This window comes from Galleria mellonella, unplaced genomic scaffold, assembly GCF_026898425.1.
Source record: "Galleria mellonella isolate WM207_F2 unplaced genomic scaffold, CSIRO_AGI_GalMel_v1 utg300, whole genome shotgun sequence".
In the NCBI taxonomy this organism is placed as follows: domain Eukaryota; kingdom Metazoa; phylum Arthropoda; class Insecta; order Lepidoptera; family Pyralidae; genus Galleria; species Galleria mellonella.
In genome coordinates, this window is record NW_026442068.1 from 4,013,079 (window position 1) to 4,034,321 (window position 21,243).

Sequence of the window (21,243 nt, forward strand, 5' to 3'; positions counted from 1 at the left end):
CCACTTATCAACAACAAATTTTATCATCTTGTGGGATTTAAGTAATTGTATATATTATATTAAAATAGAAGACCAATATAGTTGCTCGTGGAATGTGGTCTGAATTGCAACCTGAAAGTGAATTCTGGAGGATATACCTTTATATAATGGTAATTAAAGTAATACTCAGTCAACCTGGTCGTTGCGCTGTCTATATCTGTGGGTAAAGATGTTCCTGACGAATTTACAAGCCAAATCAGACATTCCCTATAAGGCTAGCAGTCACCCAGGTGTACTAAAGCCTTAACAAAAATTAGAAAAAAAAGATAGGTAACAAACCAAGGAAGAAGAACGCATAATAATTAAAACGACAATATCAGTAATTAAACACGTCTATCTACTTTAAATATTACATCAAGTCTAAAACAACATTAACAATTAGTTTCTCAATTTAAATTCACTACCTTTGTTACTAAGCTTCATCTTTTTTGCCAAAGGGGTTCATCTTTGCTAGCCAAGATGTTGTGTTTCTGAAAATAGTTCAAATAAATATTAATATTAACAAAATAAAATTTATAGTTCACAAATAAAATAAAAAAAATATCTTGAATTATGGTATTGGACAGATTCAATCATTATTTAGAATATTCATAATGTTTTAGTAATATGAAGGAATAAATATGGTATATTATTCCCAGATTTTTTTTTATAAAAATTAAATTTTGATTTTGATGATTTATAAAAAGTAAATATTGTCTGATTACAACTTGCATTTTTTATGATACTTAGAATGTCAAGCTGATGGCCCACCCAATGGAAAGTTGCAATTGTCACCCATAGACACAAACAGCACTATGGACATCATACATACATTGTGATGGCCATGGTACCTCTCTCATTAACTTTACTGCCTTTCAAAGTGATCACATACATATATACTGTAATTGTAAAAGTCTTATTCATATTTTCTATATATATATCACACATATGTAAATGAAAAATAATAGATATAATATATTTTTTTTATACAACTTAGAATGGCAAACAAGCTGACGGCCCACCTGATGAAAAATGGTAACCGTCGCCTATAGACAGGAGCAGTACCATGGACATAACAGAGTATACTGTTACGCCAATGATACCCCCCATGCATTGCCATTCCTGAGGACTCAGATGTTATTCCCTACTCTGTAAATTCACGCCATATTCCACCCTTCAAACCGAAACACAGCCATGCAAAAACAACTGCTTCACGTTAGAAATACGAATGGGACAGAGGTACCCAAACAATCGACTTTTTTACAAAGTCTCCCTCTGGTAACATGTTTAGTACATGATAATTATGCTCATAGTCAGGATGATAAGTTGTTCTTAAAATTGCACAAAAAAATCTAATACTTACACATATAAAAATATACACACAAGGTATTATGATGAATCCAGTAAAATATTACAGAAGAAAGAAAAAGAGTAACTACAATTGACTTGTTCTTTAAATATAGCTAAATACTAAATAAGCTAAGACTGAGCACTCTGTACAGACAGCAGCAATGAGTTCCATAGGCACACAGCCTTAACAGAAAAGGATTTGGTATAGTACATGCAGGCATGTCAGGGGGTTTTTAGACAAAGTTTACTTAAGATATGCAAAGCATGATTTCACTTCACCAAGAAATATGAATTTGAGTTAGTAAAGTGTGAGAGGATTGAATAGAATACGAGGTTTGTCCGGAAAGTACGTATAAAAGTTTTTTAAAAATTTTATTTTACAATTATTCAGGTAAATCAATTTTATCCCCTTCAAAGTACTCCCCCTGTGACATAATGCACTTGTGCCAACGCCGTTTCCACTGTGAGAAGGCTCCTTGAAAGTCCTCTGGTTGTAGGTTTCTCAGCTGCCCCGTCGTAGCTTTTTTTATCTCATTTATGTCCCCCAAATGCCGCCCCCGAAGTACCAATTTGGTTTTTGGAAACAAGAAGAAGTCACACGGGGCCAAATCCGGCGAATAGGGGGGGTGTTCGGTCACCGTAATGGAATTTTTACTCAAAAACTCACGGACAACAAGAGAGGTGTGGGCAGGGGCATTGTCGTGGTGAAGAATCCAACGCCCCTCTCGCGCCAATTCTGGACGAACTCGTGCCACACGAGCTTTGAGGCGTCTGAGCACATCGACGTAGAATTTTCCATCAACTGTCTGGCTTGGAGGGACGAATTCTTGATGGACAATCCCCCGAACATCGAAAAAAACAATCAACATTGTCTTGACATTTGAGCGGGATTTTCTTGATTTTTTTGTTCGTGGGTCCCCGGATGTCTTCCACTCTTTGCTTTCACGGCCATTCTTGCCGAGTTTCGAGAGAAACTTGATTACGACGCGCTGCTCTTCAACGGAAGCGGGCTCCATGCCGACGGGGTTTCGTTAAGAGGTAACTTCACAGATGGCGTGACAAGCCAGTTCGCACCGCACGGCGGTCAGACCAGAACTGAAGCATTGTTAGGGACATAAGGAAGGGGTCCTGCGCTTACCTGGCCTCCCCACTCCTCTTTCTCGCATTCCAGAACACTTTTATACGAACTTTCCGGACAGACCTCGTATAGAAGAGGAAATATATGCAAATCACAGTATCGACATATTGGGAGCTACTTGAGCTGAGTGCAAATATTAGAGAGTTCAAATATAAATGCACATTTTAGGGATACTGAAGTTTATTAAGTTGATCTTTTATATATTTATATTTGTAGTATATTTTTAGTAAGTTTAGTATGATAAATGTAGTTTTTTTTTAATTTATAATAAATTACATAACTGATATTTTTAAAGATTATTAAAATGTAGCATTAGCCTTTATAATATTTAATTAAAATAATTATTAACTTACGATATTTCATCAAGAGAAGCTTTTTTTCCTTCAATGCCTGCTGCTTTAAGTTTTTCAACAAGATTTTTTCTATAGATATTTTTTAAAGGAATTGGTTTGTTGGCTGCTTCCTTTTGTTTAGCCATTTTGTTTAATGCTTCGTACCAAGTCAAACCATACCATTCAATTTCCTCAGGAGTATACTATAAAAAAAATGATGTATAATATTTTTATTATTAAGTTTAATGATCAATAAAAATGTAATACCACAAAATGGATAGTGATATGTGTAAGTACATCAACCCTCTTAAAAAAATTTGAATTTTGTAAAAACTTTGCAAAGTATACTCCAACTGATAAATATGCATTAATTTAAAATGAATTAACTTAAATTGAAAAAATTTAAAAACATTATAATATAACCTTAATATTTAAGAGAAATTGATACTTACTGATGATAAATATGTCTTATATTCATCATAAATTTCTTTCTGTTTCTGTTGATCATGAGCATATCTTGGGCATCCGTTCATAAGCTCAGTTAGTATTTGTTTCTTTAATTTCAAAGCAAGCATAGACACTAAGTCACAGGCAGGTGTTTTGAGCAAGTAGTGATCAAATCCATAATGATCATGAATAAGTTTAATAGTTCTGTCAGTTACAGTAACAGAAAGGTGGGTGTTCAGCACCTCTGATCTTACAACAGTCCTCTTTAAGACTGGCACCCAGTAATGTGGTACACGGCGACGTAATGGATCACGCTTTTGGAAACCTAAAATGACATTTAATGTTTGTTAAATTATTCATGAACCAAATTAATTATTTATACATTAAATCAACAGAATTAATGTATGGATAAATAGCTTTGGCTCTTGATGTATGCATTAACATATATATAATTTATTTACTGTTTAAAAGATTAATTTATATTATTTAGTGAACTTTATACAAAAATAATACTATTTTGTAGCAATTTTATACTGTAATATTTTACGAAACTAAATGATGGGCAAAAAAGATAATGAAGTATTAAGTAATGTAATTAATACAGGTAAAAACGGTATTCTAACCTTTCACAACAGCTTCACCACCCCATATACCTTCGTGAATTTCATCTGGATGCTTCAATGGTATGGGGATATTTTGAATTGGCAAAGTTTCCCCAGTAAGTTCGTCACGTTTCCACTTTCCTTCTTGAGGGATAAAATGAACAGCAGCTGGTTTCAAAACTTTCCATTCACGCCAAAATTTCTTATAAGCTTGAGGTAACTCTGATGCTATGCCAATTTCAAATCTACTTTTTTTCTTGTATGTTTTAGATAATTGTCGTGCAGTAGCCTGTAAGTAATGACGCGTAAGGTCGTAAGCAAGATAAACTTAGGTAAAAGAATTGAAACAGTAAAACGGTAAGTATTATGTTATCATACCTGAATACGAGACGAAGCCATTTAATTATATTTTAAAGATTTTCATAAATGAAACTAAAATGACTCAATAATGTAAAAAATTTCAATCCTGAAATTCAATTTAATATATATGTAACTAATTTGACAATATGCTGCAAATTTTTGACGTCTTCACTTTTTTTTTCATATTCCTAGTTTTAGTTACTGTCACATTGTCAGAAATGTTTAGTGTTGCAAGGCATGTAATAGCAATTAGATAAACCTTTAATTATACATACGGGATCGAGGCTAGTAAACTAACGATTAATAGAATTGAAATAGTGTGTAGTTTACTAATAAATTAAGATCTTTGCAATGAACCCTAAAAACTCACACTTCACTCTTTGGACTTTACATTCCATCATTTTCAAATATTTGTTCATTCATGTTGGCACCTAAGAACAAGGAATTAGATAGAAGGAATGATAAAATAAAAATTGTACATCATTAGTTGCCTCCTTTCTTCACTAGCCTGCTATGAATTGACAAAAATTGCAAGTGATGGTCTATCTTTCGCCCTCTTTTTACTAATTATATTTCTATAAGAAAAAAGGAGGCAACCATATAATTTTCAGTTTTTATTTTATCATTCCTTGTATGTAATTCCTTGTTCTTAGGTTGGCCTAAAAATGTTCTATTTTTTTTATTTTGGTCTATGGCAGACATTGCTTTTATGCATGACATACGTATACGTTTGTCCATTCTTATCTAAAGCAGTAAAAATAAAAAAGAAAAGTGAAAAAGAAAACAGGTGACGTGGCAAAAAATAGCAAATTTGTTTGTCTGTCATAAAGATAGTGCCAATTGGTGGTGGCAAAATATTATGTTTATTTCAAATCAATATTTAACACTGTTCTGTTTTTTGTTAAAAGCAGACGATTTGGTCTAATTTATTCTCTATTACATTTTTTTTTTCAACATTCATGTTTGCAGTGAATAAAAAACAATGTCTGACAATAAAAATGTTAAAGAATCCCTTGAGGGGGATCAGTTGGATAATATTGACAGCAATATAGCAGTACCAGCTAGCGACGTATCCAGCATCGCAGGAAGTGTTAAAATTACTAAAGTAATTATTAAATATCTTTTTCTATATTACACTGGTTGACACCGTGCTTTGTTATTTCAGGGATACTTTTTACTTAAAATTTGTTGTTTATTATTTGATAATTGTAATATTTCTAATGAAAATAGTCATTTAACACCGTATACAATAATTGCAGTTTTAGTCTGTAATCAAATACAAATACAATATTAAATGTTCGATAATATTAAAACCATATGGCTGTTTTGCAGACACCACATCGCGTCTCCTCTTCTTCCGAAAGACAAATAAAAGTTGAGCGAGCACAGAGAGTTTTAGAAAATGCTGCTCTTGTCTCTAAACATATTAAAGAACGCAGAAAAGCAACTGCAGAGTTGTTGGGACGACCCTTTGGTAAATTTGATGTATTATTATATACCCATATTAATAATGAATGGATGAAGGTGATATATCACATTATTAGATTTTCACTACTATTTATTTTTTTCTCTATATTTGCAATTAGCTCCTCTATAACAGCTTTAATCGGCTAGTATCTAGTTCTAAAAACTGTAAAATAATGGAGTTGCTGTGCAGAATCTCCTAAGTTGTATCCTGTAAACCCATTTTATGATGTATTTATCATGCATCATGTTGTTTAATGATAATGTTAAATTCCTTTCCATTAGTCGATAATTTTTTGCATTCCATATTTGCCTGAGTGTTTAAGCTTTAATATGTTTTATCCAAGAAACTCTTCATCTAGATGTATTCCTATTTATTTGAATCTTCTTAGTATTGGTAGATTTTGCCCCTTCATTTGTATCAATGTTGTATCACCCTTTCTTGTGAATACAATGTGACTTCTCTGTGCTACTACTATATACATGGATGAAGGTTTTTTGTGCATGCTAACAAATATAAGTAATGGTAATGGGGTATAAGTTTGCCCATAGTACCTTTTAATACTGTCATCCATTCACGTCTTCAATTATGAAATATGACATGTGGATTACAATTCTATAATTTATAATAGTACTAGTCATATAGATAAGTGGTGTATAATTAAATTATTATTGAATATGTCCATAAGGGCTGAATTTTTGTATTCAATTGAGACTGAAACATATCTTCTCATTAGGTAACTTTAATTCTCTTATCTTGAGTTTCTAGGAGCTATATGTTTCAAATTAATTAACCATATAATATAGCATTAATAAAGCACTACATAAAAGATTTTATTAATTATTGGGCTTAATTAATCGGTTTACATTTACAGAAGAAGATGATGTTGGAGATAGTGCTTCTGAAGTTGCATCCACCATGAGCAAAAAATCAGGCTATTCAGTAGCAACAGATACTTCAACAACTTTGTCTGTGAAGGAGGCCTTAAACAGTAAATATTTTATATTTCTATTCTATAACATTATAATATATTTATTTTCCTATATTCTTTTTTTAATATTTAATCTATTACTTATTAGTAATAATAGAAAATATAAGTATTAGGAATACCTAATACTTATATTTGGAAGTTTATAAATATGTTTACACTTTTGTTATTCACCCTTGTTTATAACTATCAACTGATTTTGATTATAAATATATTTTTTTTATATTTATATAAGAATTTGCATGCAAAAATAAATTAAAAAAATAGTCATCAGTAACTTATTTAGTTTTCATTTTAGGTAGAACACAGTTACCTGTCTTCCATATTATAGTACTTATAATATTACTAATAATAGTATTATTAGTTATAGAAATACTGAGAATCAATTTAACTTCATTTAATAATTTATTTCAGTACCTGGTATCAGTGAAAATTTAGCAAATACACTGAAGCAAAAAGAATTGGTCATGGAGAGGATAAAACAATATAAAGAAATAAGTAAGAGACCATCATTAATAAAGTCATCACCTATTAGCAAAAAAGATTATATTTCAGAAATGAAGTCAGATGTTAAAAAGGTAAGTCTATTGATTTATAAGGTAGTCATTCAGAAGCTATATTTGTATGTTTCCCTCATTTATTGTATGGAGTTTTAAGAGTTCTTATTATGTTTTACTATCAAGTTTATTCCAGAAGTTAACCAACCAAATGCTTAAAAGGTTAAAGTTAAGTAAAATAAGGATTATCTTAGTTTGTTTTTGTTTGATTGTTTTTATTTGTAACAATTTATTGTACAGTAAAATCTTAAATTAGAGGATACAAGAATTTCTTAAGAAAAGTTTGAGTACAATGGTAGCCTTTTCCATAAAAGGAATTTCTTTCAGTCAACCTTTGAATGTTTGATAGAAATTGTGAATTGGTGGAGACAAAACCAAAAATAATATATAATTAAAAAAACTTCAAAATATAAAGATGTTACAGTTACAACAACATAACACATTATTAATTTATTTTCAAAGATAATAGTGGAAATTCTTTTTTCACCTACCTGTGGTCTATTTGCCATGAACGTATATGTTAATATGTATAAACCTTATGTATTGTCATTCCTGAGGATTAAGGTGTTATGTTATACATAATAATTTTACTGCTATCATAATTCTTATTTTTTAAATCACAGCTGCAAGCTCAGTGGGCTTTGTAGCATTCATTAAGTGCATTCTATTTCTCTAATTCTTTAAAGAATACATATGGCTTAACCAATTTATGAGATTTATTCATAAGCATTTATTTAATTCAATGATTAATTTAAAATATTAGCTATATAAAATTATTAATACAATAATAATATAGTAATTGTCATTAGATGTACATTTTATATTGTAAAGTTCTTTTTAATATAGATTTCAGATACCAGCAATGTATCACAACTTATAAACTCAGTTAAGGAGAAAGAAAATATGCTTAGTATAATGCAAGTAAAATTAAAAGCAATGGAAACAACTATATTAGATTTACAAGAGAAAATTAATGAAAAGGATCAAATTATTGAGGCTAAAAATATGGCAACTAGTTTGATGTCTGATAGTCTAAGTAAAAAAGGTGAATTCTGTAACAATATAATTTTTCTTTTATAATATTAATCAATAACAATTAATCTACTAGAACAATCTGTTATTTTTTTTTATGCAATTTAGAATCTCAGACAAGCTAACATGTAGAATGTGGTAACCCTTACACAATAACAAAAAAGCTCAAAGATCTGTTGTGTTTAATACAATAACTTCCATTTAGTAAGTAATAAACATGCTTATCTCATCAAGTCCGACTATGCCAACATGTACAGTCTACAATATCTTGTTGGAAAATACAAATCTATATAAAAGATTTAAGTGATTTTTTTTCATTATACTCAGATCATTTGTATATTATTTACAAATATTTTTGTTGACTGAGTAAAAAAAAAATTTCATTGAATTAAATTGTTTCAGAAAAAGATTCTATGGTATTGCTTGAAGATACCAAACAACAAATGACCAAAATGCAAGAAAATTTTGTAATAATGGAAACAGAGTGGAAAGAGGAAAAACAAAGATTACAAAATGAAATAGATATAAGAAATGAAAAAATTAACAATTTAGAAGAAGCTAATACCATCCTTGAAAATTCTAGATTTGAAATCAGTGTAGCACATTCAAAATTAGCAGAAGAATTAGATTTAAAGAATAAGGAAATTATAAAACTCCAAGTTAAAATTGAACAGCTGTCTAAGGAGCATCTTAATATTTCTTCACCTGAAGAGAAAAATGATAATGAAAATGAAAAAGGGTCTTTAGAAGTATCAAATATGATTGAATTAACCAAAAAGATAGAACTGTTGGAACAATTGAATTGTCAAATAAGACAAACAAACAAAGACCTAGAAAACAAACTTGCTACTATGTCTGACCAAAAGCCTGCTTCTACTGTTTCACCAGTTAAAAAACAAAGTCCACTTCCAACTCGTAAGGGCAAAAATACTGGTAAAAATAAATCTCCTTGGAGCAAATTGTCTTCAGAATCATTATCGCAAGAATCAGAAAAGAAACCACAAAAAAATGAAATAGAAAAATTTGAAATGTTAGTACAGTCTCTGAATAAAGAAATTTTAGAAAAGGAATATATGATTTCACAAAAAGATACTTTAATATCTGAGCTACAATCAGCAAATATAGAAAAGGAAGCTACTATAAATATTCTTAAAGACTCACAAAGAGAACCTATCCAGGAAACAGAGGATATTGGAATTTCAACAAATATAGTTGATAGTATAAAGACTGCACTGCCAGACCCAGAAGAAATAAATGTAACTGATACTGCATTATGTAGGGAACATTGTGTTATTATTAAAGAGCTTGAAAATAAATTAAGCGCTGCTCAACAACAAATTGAAGTCCTTAATCAAGATATAGATACTGCCAATAAAAATATGATAAAAGTGAAATCTAATCATAAATTAAAAATTAAACAGATGCATAAAACAATTGAAAATTTCAGTAAAGTATCTGATACAAATGCAGAAATAATAAAACTTAATGAAGAACTTCATCAGCTATCACAAAAAGTTGCTGAGTTAGAAGAAGAAAAGGGTAATTTGCAATTACATCTTGTAGATTATGACAGTGGTAGATGTAAGTATATAATATATAATCAGATATATTATTAATTAAATTATTTTCTGATAATACATAAATCGGCTATAAAAATATATTTCTATATTTGCAGTAACTGAGTCAGATATTTATAAGAAGATGATTGAGATGGAAAATTTGGCAGAAGTGAGACTAAAAGCTATTAGTTTATTAGAGACTCAAAAGTTTGATTTAGTGCAAGGTAGGTTGCAATCATATATTATTATTATATATTATAGTCAAAAACATATTGAAGTGCACAACTATTTGTATTATTAATATTATGGGTTGGTAAAATAACCTACATTTTTATATTGTTATAGTCCTGAAATAAATGTATATTATAATTATCTAAATGTGTGTAGATAAAATAAAAAAAATATGATAAAGGATTGTTATCAATTTTTTTGCAGTAATGTAATAGTAGTAAAGATCAATAGATTTACTAAATACTTTAGAAATTTCTCAACACATTGAAACAGTAATGCTATGCTTCGCTACTTGCTACCAGAAGAATTCACAGGGTACAGAAGTATAACACTTTAGTTCTCAAAAGTGGCAACACATGGAGAGTATCATGGATAAAATAATATACTCTGTTATGTTCATAGTACTATTCACGTATAATATTCACGCAGCGACGGTTACCACTTTCCATCAGGTGGATCGTCAGCTTGTTTGCCATTCTAAGTTGCATAAAAAAATTCATGAGCTAAGTAGAAACATCCACGTATAGATGACTTTCTCGCTGTTTCTCCCTTTTTAATAGGCAATTTAAGGAACATAGCCTATTAACAATATAAATTTAACTTTAATATTACTAATGACAAAACATCTTTGCAGAATTACATGTTTTACAACAAAAATATGTAGAAGTTGAGGATAAATTAGCAGATATGTCTCAATTTCAAAATGACCAAGTTTGTTCTGAAATGAAATCTGTACAACTTGAAGAACAGATTGATGGGCTTGTGGCTACCAAAAATGAATTAGAGCTTGTTATCGAAAACCTGAAATTAGATAAAGATCAGTTAAATGGAACCATAAAATTATTACAAGAAGAAAAGGAAGAACTTATACAGAAATTAGAAAATTATATTCAAGAAAATATTGAATTGACTGATAAACTTGAAAAATTAAGTGCTGAAAAAGTGAGCTCTGCAGAATCAATTGAAATTGTAGAATCATTAACAACACAAGAAAAGTTAGAACTTGAAGAATACAACAAAGGCAAGATTAGTGATAGTGTTGGTAATGATTATGAAAAAGAAGTAGCTCAGAGTAGTGAAAAATCACAAGAAGTTTTAATGGAACAAATTGCTGAATTAAACAGAAAAATTGAATTATTTTCTCAGGAAAGAGAAGAAGTAATGGAAAAAATGAATAAAATCAATTCTGAAAATCAACTCTTACATAAAGAAATAGAAATACAAAGTGAGCAATGCATGGTGTTACAAAACAATCTAGATGAGCTGAATAACGAAAAGAACGAGATACAAAAACTAAATGACATTCTTAACAATCAAATAGAAGAATTAAAGAAAGAGCGTATAGAAATAATGAAAGAAACTGTAGAAATCACAAAATCCTCAAACATTGATGATATAGGAGACACGATAGGAATTTCAGACTTACCTCACGAAGATAAGTCTGTAGGAGACAAAGGAGGCAGAAACAAATCTGTTAAACAATTAACAAAAGAAATACTGAAATTAAAAAACATCATTAAAGATAGAGAAGAGGAAATAGCAGATTGTCAAATGAAAATACTATCCTTGGAGGAATATCAGCAAAAGCAAAATGAATTAATGCAAGACAGTACATCTTTTGAAACAAAAATAAAGTTGTTAGTGGAAGAAAATCAACAATTAAAAGATAAGGTTGATAGTTTAGATAAAGATAGAAATGCCGAAAAAGAATTGTTACAATTTAAACAGGCAAATGAGCAAATACAAGAAGAATTACATAATGTTCGACAAGAATATGCAGCAACAATTAATGCACGTGACACTAGAATACATGAACTGGAAAATCTTCTGTTAGAGTATGAAAAGCAAATATATAATTATAATAGTACATTACAATTAAAAGACAAAGAACTCACAGATTATGTAAATCAGGTTACAAAGTTAAATGATGTTTCACAAAAACTAAAATCAACTATCGTACTCCTTGAAGAAGAAAAATTAAAAGATCAAAATGCTGAAATTGTGAAATCTTTAAATAAGCAAATTTCTGTATATCAGAAGAAAATATCAGAATGTGAAGAAAAAATAAGAAATATGGAAGACGAAAAAGTCCAATTACTTTCTTTAAAAACTGTGCTAGAGAATAAAAATATCAATTTAGATACTGAATTGAAAAAATTACAAGAAACGTTTGCTGAAAAACAAAATTTGGTCAAAGATTTACAATCTCAACAACAAAAATATTTAGAAGAGATATCTAATACCAAGTTACAAGCTAAAGAACGCGACGAAGAAATTCACGAAATCAAACTTCAGTTAAGAAAAGAATCTATAGAGAACGAAAAGCTTCGCACAAGTCTCTCCCAGAAAGATAAAGCTTTAGAAGACTTTACAGTAATATTTGAAGAAAACAAAGGAAAGTTGGAAAAAATTGAATTGGAGAAATCTCAAATTAATGAGCAATATATTTTATTGGAAAATAAAAATAAAGAATTAATGGAAAAATTGAAGAAGTTCGCAGTTAATATTAAGAAAAAGACTGCGATGTATACTGAATTAGAAAGTCAATTGATGGAAACTCAAAAGCAGCTTGAAGCAAAAAATGTAGATATGGAACAGTTATTAATACAAGTAGAAACGCTACCAGCATTACAAGAAAAAGTGAAACATGCTGATGAAGAAATTAATCGACTTCTCTTGCAAAAAAATACTCTGGAAAAACAAAAATCAGATGAAACGACACAATTACAGTTAGATGTACAATCCCTTGAGGAAAAAGTAACGATAGCTTCAAGAGAAGTTTTCAGGTTGAATGATTTACTTAATGTCACACAAAAAGAATTACATTTAATGTCTGAAGAAAACAAAAATCTTAAAAATCAAATAGATAGTTTACAGAATAAGTTAGTTGAGCATGAGATAGACCAAAAAAACAGTTTAAATTTCATAACAAAAATTTCTAGTTTGGAAAGTGATATAAATCAAAAAGAAAACCAAATTGCAGATTTGTTATTTAAACTTGAAGGTCAAGAACAACAGTTAAATCAATTACACTTTGGGCATGATGCCAAAGTTCAAGAAAGAGATTTGTACATAGAAAATTTAGAAAGTGAGATACAAAAATATAAAAATCGTATTTGTCGCTTGGAGGAAAGCGTATCTGTTATGGAAGATAGAAGACATTCATTAGAACGTAAAGCAGATCAGTTAGATACGCAATTGCAAGAAAAACAAAAAGCTTATAATGACTATACAAGTCATGAGGATGAGTTAGTTAATAGACTAGCGGTTCTTATGGACCACGATCGAGTTGTTGAAAAACAACTGCATGTTATAGAAAGTGACAATAAAGAGTTACATCATAAAATTCATCATTTTAGTGAAGAAAATCAAAAACTAAAGAAAGCTCTTTCCGACATACAGGAACATTGTAATACTCTGGTAGAAAAAGCTAGTAAATGTGATTTTGCTGAAGCAGAAATAGCGAAATATCAAGAACAAATACGTGACCTGGAAACAAATTTAAAACGTGTAACACATGAACATCAGATATTATTAGTGCAACGAAAACAAGATATAGAAGATTTGGAATCTGAATTTAATACTCAAATTGAAAATGCTATTAAGGAAAAGAAAATTTTAAGTGAAAAATATGAGAAAATCAGTGATCATGTTGGTCAATTAGAATTCAAGCTCCAGGAATATAGAAATAATATTGAAAACCTTAATCTGAATTTAGAAGAACTTAACAAAATAAATCACGATCTCATAGAAAAAACTGCACATAAAGACAAATCTGTTTTTCCTGATTATACAGAACAGTATGTTAGTGAAATAAACAAATTGAATTCTATTATTAATAATAAAAATCAAGAAATTCAGGACATTAATAGTAAAATACAAACAATACAAAATAACAACATCGCAGTTGTATCCAATTTGGAAAGTAATATATTAGATTTGACACATAAATTACAGCAACATTCTGTGGAAGCAGATCAGCTCAATAAAGAGATACATATTTTGAAAAATAGTAATGAGCAACTACAAATTCAACTTCTGAATAAAGAAGAAATAATAAAAGATTTAAAGGACAAGAAAAGGGTAACATTTGAAATGAATATTCCAAAAACTGAAGGAATGGTAATTTCATCCACTATTGAAGCCATCAATGAAGATGATCCTAAATTGGACATATCATCTGTTCAATCTCAAATAGTTTCTGATACAGATTATATGGAAGGTGAAGACAAATCTGCTGCCTTGAAAATATCTGAATACTTTCAAGCAAGTCACGAAGCTAAAGATGATAAAAAGTTCGATAGTTCTATAGAACCTGCGATTGTACCTAAAAAAGCTTATATGTGTTATAAAAGCGATAGTAAAGAAGAAGATGGTAATATCGGTATTGTCGAAGATCCATTCAATTCAGATGAAGGTTGGGGATTGGGAGAATGTCAAGAAGCTGAAGAAGTAACAGTAGATTTGTCTCATCTTAATGACCAAATATTACAATTAAAGAAAGATAAGGATGTTTTAAAGACTGACCTTGATATAACTAATACTAAACTTTTCAAAGCTTTAAAGAAACTAAAAGAATACAAGTCAAGTAACGAAATGCTTTCTAATGAATTAAAATTATCGAAGCAATTGTCACAGTGTTCAATTTTGGATACTGCTATTGAAGATGAGTTGCGAAACAACATTCAAGAGTTAGAAAAGAAGATTGAAGACCTTACTGCAGAAAATAATAAAGAAAAACGTGAAAAAGAAGCTATTAAAAAACAAAATGAAGTTTTTAGTAGTGCTAATGATAGATGGACAGAAATTAAAGAGAAAATGGATAGTGAAATAGAATTATGGAAATTTAAATTTAAAGAAGTTAATGATAAGTTATCTACAGTACAATGGGATGCTAAGGAGTCTCCAGGACCTAAAATTCCTGAGATTCCATTAAATACTAGTGAACAAGCAATAAAAGATGAAATGTTGAAGCTTGAAAATGAAAACGATGAATTACAATTACAGCTTGATCAGTTAACTTCACAAAATAAAGAATTGTCTTCAAAGCAAGCTCAAATGTTAAACGAAATAAATGATTTACAACTTCAAGTGCAAAAACAGTCTGTTTGTAAAGATTGTGAAAGTATGAACTACCGTTTGTTGCAATTGCAAGACAATAACACAGAATTGTTAAAGAATATTGAAATTTTAAATGAAAAACTAAGTCAACTTGAAGATAATTATAATGAAACAACACGTAATTATGAAAAGTTAAAATTACATAAAGAAGAACTGGAATGCGGATTTAAGAGTAACATTAAAGATTTAACGGACAATTGCACGTCTTTGCAAAATGAAGTGCAGTCTTTAAAAAATCTGGAAAGCGAAGCAAATAAGAAAATAACATCACTTCTGGAAGAAATTGAAACTATTAAACTTCATAAAGAGCAACAAACTGATGCTGAATCCCAAGATGCTGATATGTTATTATTATCTGAAAAATATAATGTTATGGAAAATAAGTGCAATCAATTAAATTGTGTTCTTGAGGAAGCTAATAGTAAAATTGTATATTTAGAATCTCTCAAACTCGAGTATGAAATAAAAATAAATTCTTGTGAACAACAAATACATGATTATGAACAAAAGCTTGCTGAATTTGAACAGCATCTAATTGAGTTTAATTCTCAAGCAGAACAAAAATCTGCTACAACTAACAAATCCGAAAATTATGAAGAACAGATTAATGAATTGAATTCCAAAATACAACAATTGAATACTGAAAATGATCAGTTACTCTCAACCGTAACAGAACTTCGTTCATCTATAGCAAGTGCTGTAGATCAACGTGGATTTGAAATATCAGAGTTATGGAAACAACATTTAGCTCAAAGAGAAGCCGATTTCCAAAAGACCGAACAAGAACTGAGGTCTGAACTAAGTGCGTCTGAAGCAAAGTATGAACAATTATTAGATAATGTCCAGTCATCAAGCCAAGAAGAAACTAATAAGTTAATAACTATGGAACAAATTAATTCTTTACAAATTAAACTTCAAGACAAAGAGGAACATCTACATAATCTACAAAATAAATATGCAGAGGTAATGAATCAGTTAGACATTTTGCGGTCTGAAATAGAAGACGAAAAAGTTATTCATGATAACAAAATACTTGCGCAACAAGATGAATATGAAAAATTAATTCAAGAGTTAACAACGACAAATCAGCAGAATACAGAAAATTATGAACAGAACCTAAATAGTATCAAATCTGAACTAAATGAAACCAAGAATAAATATAATGAATATAAAAAACAATTTGAAGAATTGAAAGAGGAATTGAAAACATCTGAGGATAAAATTGTAGAATTATCGAATCAGATACAAATAAAAGAAAGTGAAATATATCAGAAAACATTAGAGTACAGTCATACACTAGCACAGAGGAATGAAGAATTTGAAAACATTAGAAAGCAACTAATTGAATATGAAAAGAAAGTAGAAGAAATCAGTTTTGAAAAGGAGTCTGAATTGGCAATTTTGAGATTAAAGATACATGAAAGCAATGAACATTATGAGAAAAATCAAAAAGATTTAGAAAATGAGAAATTAGCTTTAACTGAAACATTAAATGCTAAAATTGTAGAATGCACAAATCTCAATAAAACTATTACTAAATTAAATCACCACTTAGAAGAGCAGTCTAAAATGGCTATTGAAATGCAGATAGCGTTAGAAAGCCAAGAAGTAGAAATAGTGTCACTTAAAGATGAATTATCTAATTTACAAAATAATATAAGAGCATCAAGTAGTAAAATTGAAAAACATGTTACTTTTGCGTCAGATACAAAATCGGAAACTGAAGTAGAAACGACTGATGGTGCATTGAATAAGGAATTATTAGATGCAGTCCCTAGAGCTGAATTGGATTTGGCATTATACATGTTGCATCAAAGAGATGTGCGATGTGAAGAACTTACGATGGAGCTTACGCAACTATTGGAGGAGAGGGATACATTACAACTACGCTTATCAGATAGTTTACGGTCTAATGAGGAATTAAAATCAAAATGTAAAATAGGACAAGACAGAGCGAGTCTGGACGAATTGTTGAGTTCTAGTCAAGAGACTGTGTCAGAATTACCAACGTTTACAGTAGAGAAAGAACAGCAATTCATAGACATTCACCGTTCTCAAACATCACGAAGTAGCAGCATAAGTGATCCTGATGGAGATAAACCCAAGTTACAGGCAAAGTAAGTTTATATAATTATTTGCCCTTTTACCTTGCCTATACTAGGCACATAGGATACACTATGTACTAATTCACGTGTACATTGTGTAATAATTTAGCTGTTATTCGGTTTGAAGGGTGGGATATGGCAATGAATTTACCGAGGAATAACACCTTAGTCCTCAGGAATGGCAACGCAAGGGGGGCATCATGGGCGAAACAGTATATTATCTATAGTACTACATAGTAGTGTATAGTATGTAGTACTATAATAGTACAGTAGGTACTGTTTATGTCTATAGGCGACGGTTACACTTTCCACCAAGTGGGCCGTCAGCTTGTTTGTTATTCTAAATTGCATCAAAAAAACGTGGATAAAGCCGCGGAATACAGCTACTATTGAATAATGCTACTGATATATAGCTGCTCCCACAGATGTCATTATGTCAAAAGCTGTTTGGTCTCTGACAGTCCGTCCTACACATGGAACAATTTATATGTGAAAAAAATTGATCTTACCAAACAATTTTTCCAATTTTTCCCTTTAAACATTCCTCGGACTACAATGAATATTTAAAAAAAGAACTAGTCCATTTGCTTCAGCCGCTTTCAAGTTTTGCGCTTAGTAATTTATTTTTTACAAAAATTTATATAGATAGATGTGAAAGTTTGTGAAGAGGAAGTATGTTATTCCAATCACGCTTAAAAGGTAAAATGAATTTGAATGTAATGTGTTTCATGGCTAAGTTATATGCTAACTTAACAAATAGGATACTTATATATTATTTAGGTTAATTTTTTCTTATCTAGTAAAGAGCTGTCCTATTTGTCAATTTTTTACACAATTCACATTTACAAAACTTAAATAAAATCGGTAGTGTTTGGTTCCAAAAATTAGCACGAATGAACATTGTAAATTCCCCATCATCGTATAAATATTTCACGACATAGCAATTTCGGGTACAATGTGTAAATTTGAAATATGCCGTAGTATATACATAGTATATACCCTTCGTATTTTTAGATTATCAGAGCTGCGCAGCGTAAAACATAGTCGGGACGTACGGCTGAGACACGAGAGCGAGAAGCGGCAAATGGATTTACGGCTACTACAACGTGATGTCGCCAACCTGCCCCCTGAGGCAGTAGACCAGCTGGCGCAGGCTCACCATACCATTTGTAAGTGTATTTATGCAATATTTTGAACATTTCTTTCTTCATTTTTGAACATTTGAGGGGGGTAACCTGGTTATGGTCTGTTTTAATAGAATTTAATGGAAATGTTTTCATAGTGTAAATAGTTCTTTTTTATAGTGTATCAGAATACATTGAAATTAAAAATTTATCTAGACATATTCTGTAGTTTAATTATATAATGGTATATAAATGAAAATTTATTTTTTATTTTATTTTATTGATAACTGCATTAAATTGGTCAATTAAAATGTATAAATTTTCATTCCTTTATACGAGTTGAATTCGTGTGGCTTCGGCATAGAATAGGCCACCCTTTCCTTTCCCGTAAGTCGTAAATATAAAATAAAATAAAAATAAGTCATGTCGTAAGGAAAGGCAAGGGATGGACAGCAGCATCCCTCTTAAAACATCTCCAAAGCCTAACTTCGATTGCCATTTCGCCTGCCAACCGTGGCAACCATTGACAAGACACCCCCCCCCCCCCCTCCTAGCTATATTCAGTAGTGGTCAGTTAAGGGCTAAGTATGAGGATGATACGAGCTGAATACACTGAACAAAATGTTATTAAGACCTTTTTTAATACTATATTATGCACATTAATTTGATTTGAATGTAAACAAACAAATAATTGAACAAATCCCAATTTGATTAATCGATTGAATGTTCGATTTGCTACAAATGTCATTTCGTGTCAAAACATGTTTACCTTTTGGTTAAATTTTATTGAAAGATTATAGTGTAGAAGATACTAGCGACGCCATTACCACCAATATATAAGTCAGATCGACCGTCTCGTGGTTGCCCCTGGAAACCATCGTGTTTGTTGAATTTATCACTGCTACCTAACCAGATTATCTGTTGATCTAGAGGTGTTACATACGCTGTGCCGATTCTGATCAAATCTTATCACGGTTTTAGCAAAATCTCATAGTTTTTAGAAAAATCTCGTCAGGAAGATAATTCTGCAACCAAAGAACATTTCTTTGAAGACGCTTTCTTTAAATCTTTTGAATTCTAATATGTGAGAATGTGTGGCTAATATTTTGATTTCAAATTTTACAAGGCAAATTTTATTAAAAAATAATTGTAAAACGAAAAGAAACTCTAAAGAAAACCAGCGCACATACATAAAATTAAGACATACATAGTGCGTGGTGTTTGTACTCGTAGGCAGAGAGATAGGTTAAGTTAGGTTCAGTTTACATTTATAATCTTAGTAAGGTAACCGATGTAAAAAATGGAATTATTTGCGAGTAGGAATAACGGTGTTTGCGAAAAGTTGAGAATGTAACTTAATCGAATTTTATATATTAATAATTTTTTTTATTACAAAATTAGTAACAAACCGAAAGTTTCAATCAATTATTTGGTTTTATTAGACATCAGCAAACTGTCTTATGATCGGATTACTTATTCATTTGTTTACATTTTCATTAAGTTCTATTGACATAGACTACGATATATTGTTACTGTAGACAGAAACAGTTACTGTAATAATATAAAATTTATTTATAGTTTTTCATTTATTTATTTACAGCACGGGACTCACAAAGCACTTCCACTGTATTGCTAAACTGGCTTCGAGGAAAAAGCACTCCGAAAATAGTTCACAATATGTGAGTTCATCAAAGAATATTAGGGTATGATATACTATATCTAACAAAACGAGAAAGTTAAACAATTCAAATATTCAATTCGTTTTTATGGAATCTATAATATTTCTGTCTAATTGTTTCGTTAGGAACATCAGTTTTTGCATTTATGACATAAATTTTCCACCCCCAAAACGACACAATTATCGAATGTTTATAGGAACATTTTATTAATTGTGCTTATATTTAATAAACACTTGCCAACAGACATTAATTTCATTATGATATTTATTATTTACTTTTATGTTTAAATATACTTAAAAATTTAATCATATTTTTTTTTTACTATTTATAATGATACTACTAATATAGTATCATATTACAGTTGGTTATATTAACAAAAAGGTTTTAAATCTACCTGCATCAGTTGATCTTGCATTGTATTCGTTGTAGTGTTTTCTTTTTACAAGCTTTTATTTTCTTTTTCAATATAAAATGTTTTGTTTTGTATATTCGTCAAATTCTGTTAACATTGTATTTATGCTTAATTTATTAGAATCTTTTTTTTTGGAGTGACATCGCATTAGTATAAACCCATCAAATACTTATCGACAGGTATACGAATATTAATCACGTTTTCTTGATTTTTCTCATAGCAATTTTTATTCTTCATGTCTGCTTTGGCAAGTACGAACGAACGAGACAATGATTTTAAACGCAATGCATTCCTATCACAAACTTAGTTGTTAAACTGAAAACCTTACTTAACGGCCACTATTTTGTTTTTCATCTCTTTTACATTACTCATTTTAAAAATTTGGTAATTACCTAAAAACTGTTTTATTTATTCAGTTTATATGCAAAGAAAGTAATATCTTTAATGTACCAAGTTGAAACTTTTCTAAAGCCAATGGAAACACGATTTCAAGGTGTGCCTTCTCGTTCATAAACCAAATTGTAAATGTTATTTTATTCAAAGTTGTTAATCGTTTATTTCTAGTTAAATATAAAATGTGTATAATTTAATGTATATATTTATATATTATTATCAAGTTCACATATATGTGAATATTTGTATATGACATTGTAAATTTGATTTTCATTAAATGGAATTTCATTAATATGAATATTTTATTTTACTATCCGTGTTATTTATACA

At 30.0% G+C, this 21,243-nt stretch overlaps 2 protein-coding genes across 3 annotated transcripts; one reads left to right on the forward strand and one right to left on the reverse strand.

The window, feature by feature from the left end:
* Positions 1–355: 355 nt before the first annotated feature.
* Positions 356–4,446, reverse strand: LOC113523371 (39S ribosomal protein L28, mitochondrial). The gene is made up of 5 exons (XM_026909318.3): positions 4,266–4,446; positions 3,909–4,176; positions 3,291–3,610; positions 2,860–3,041; positions 356–509 (listed from the first exon to the last, which is right to left on the reverse strand). The coding sequence occupies exons 1-5, from the start codon at positions 4,284–4,286 to the stop codon at positions 452–454; spliced, it is 849 nt and encodes a 282-aa protein (XP_026765119.1). The 5' UTR covers positions 4,287–4,446; the 3' UTR covers positions 356–451.
* Positions 4,447–5,015: 569 nt separating this feature from the next.
* Positions 5,016–21,205, forward strand: LOC113523396 (protein lava lamp-like). Of its 2 annotated transcripts, none has more exons than XM_026909354.3 (10): positions 5,016–5,352; positions 5,580–5,721; positions 6,587–6,703; positions 7,115–7,278; positions 8,104–8,302; positions 8,692–9,870; positions 9,965–10,072; positions 10,714–17,317; positions 18,320–18,474; positions 20,030–21,205. In XM_026909354.3, the coding sequence occupies exons 1-10, from the start codon at positions 5,230–5,232 to the stop codon at positions 20,110–20,112; spliced, it is 8,874 nt and encodes a 2,957-aa protein (XP_026765155.2). In that variant the 5' UTR covers positions 5,016–5,229; the 3' UTR covers positions 20,113–21,205. The 2 variants fall into 2 exon arrangements, with proteins under 2 accessions (XP_026765155.2, XP_031763296.2); XM_031907436.2 differs by having other exon boundaries at positions 6,590–6,703.
* The last annotated feature ends 38 nt before the right edge of the window (positions 21,206–21,243 follow it).

Bases quoted from the DNA above. Each gene is read 5' to 3' on its own strand.
- LOC113523371 (XM_026909318.3), bottom strand. From the start codon at position 4,286: ATGGCTTCGTCTCGTATTCAG. The intron at 3,611-3,908 runs GTTAGAATACCG...ATGTCATTTTAG, and splicing joins TGGTGAAGCTGTTGTGAAAG to GTTTCCAAAAGCGTGATCCA. The intron at 3,042-3,290 runs GTAAGTATCAAT...TTTTTTTTATAG, and splicing joins ATAAGACATATTTATCATCA to TATACTCCTGAGGAAATTGA.
- LOC113523396 (XM_026909354.3), top strand. From the start codon at position 5,230: ATGTCTGACAATAAAAATGTTAAAGAATCCCTTGAGGGGGATCAGTTG. The intron at 5,353-5,579 runs GTAATTATTAAA...GCTGTTTTGCAG, and splicing joins GAAGTGTTAAAATTACTAAA to ACACCACATCGCGTCTCCTC. The intron at 8,303-8,691 runs GTGAATTCTGTA...AAATTGTTTCAG, and splicing joins TGATAGTCTAAGTAAAAAAG to AAAAAGATTCTATGGTATTG.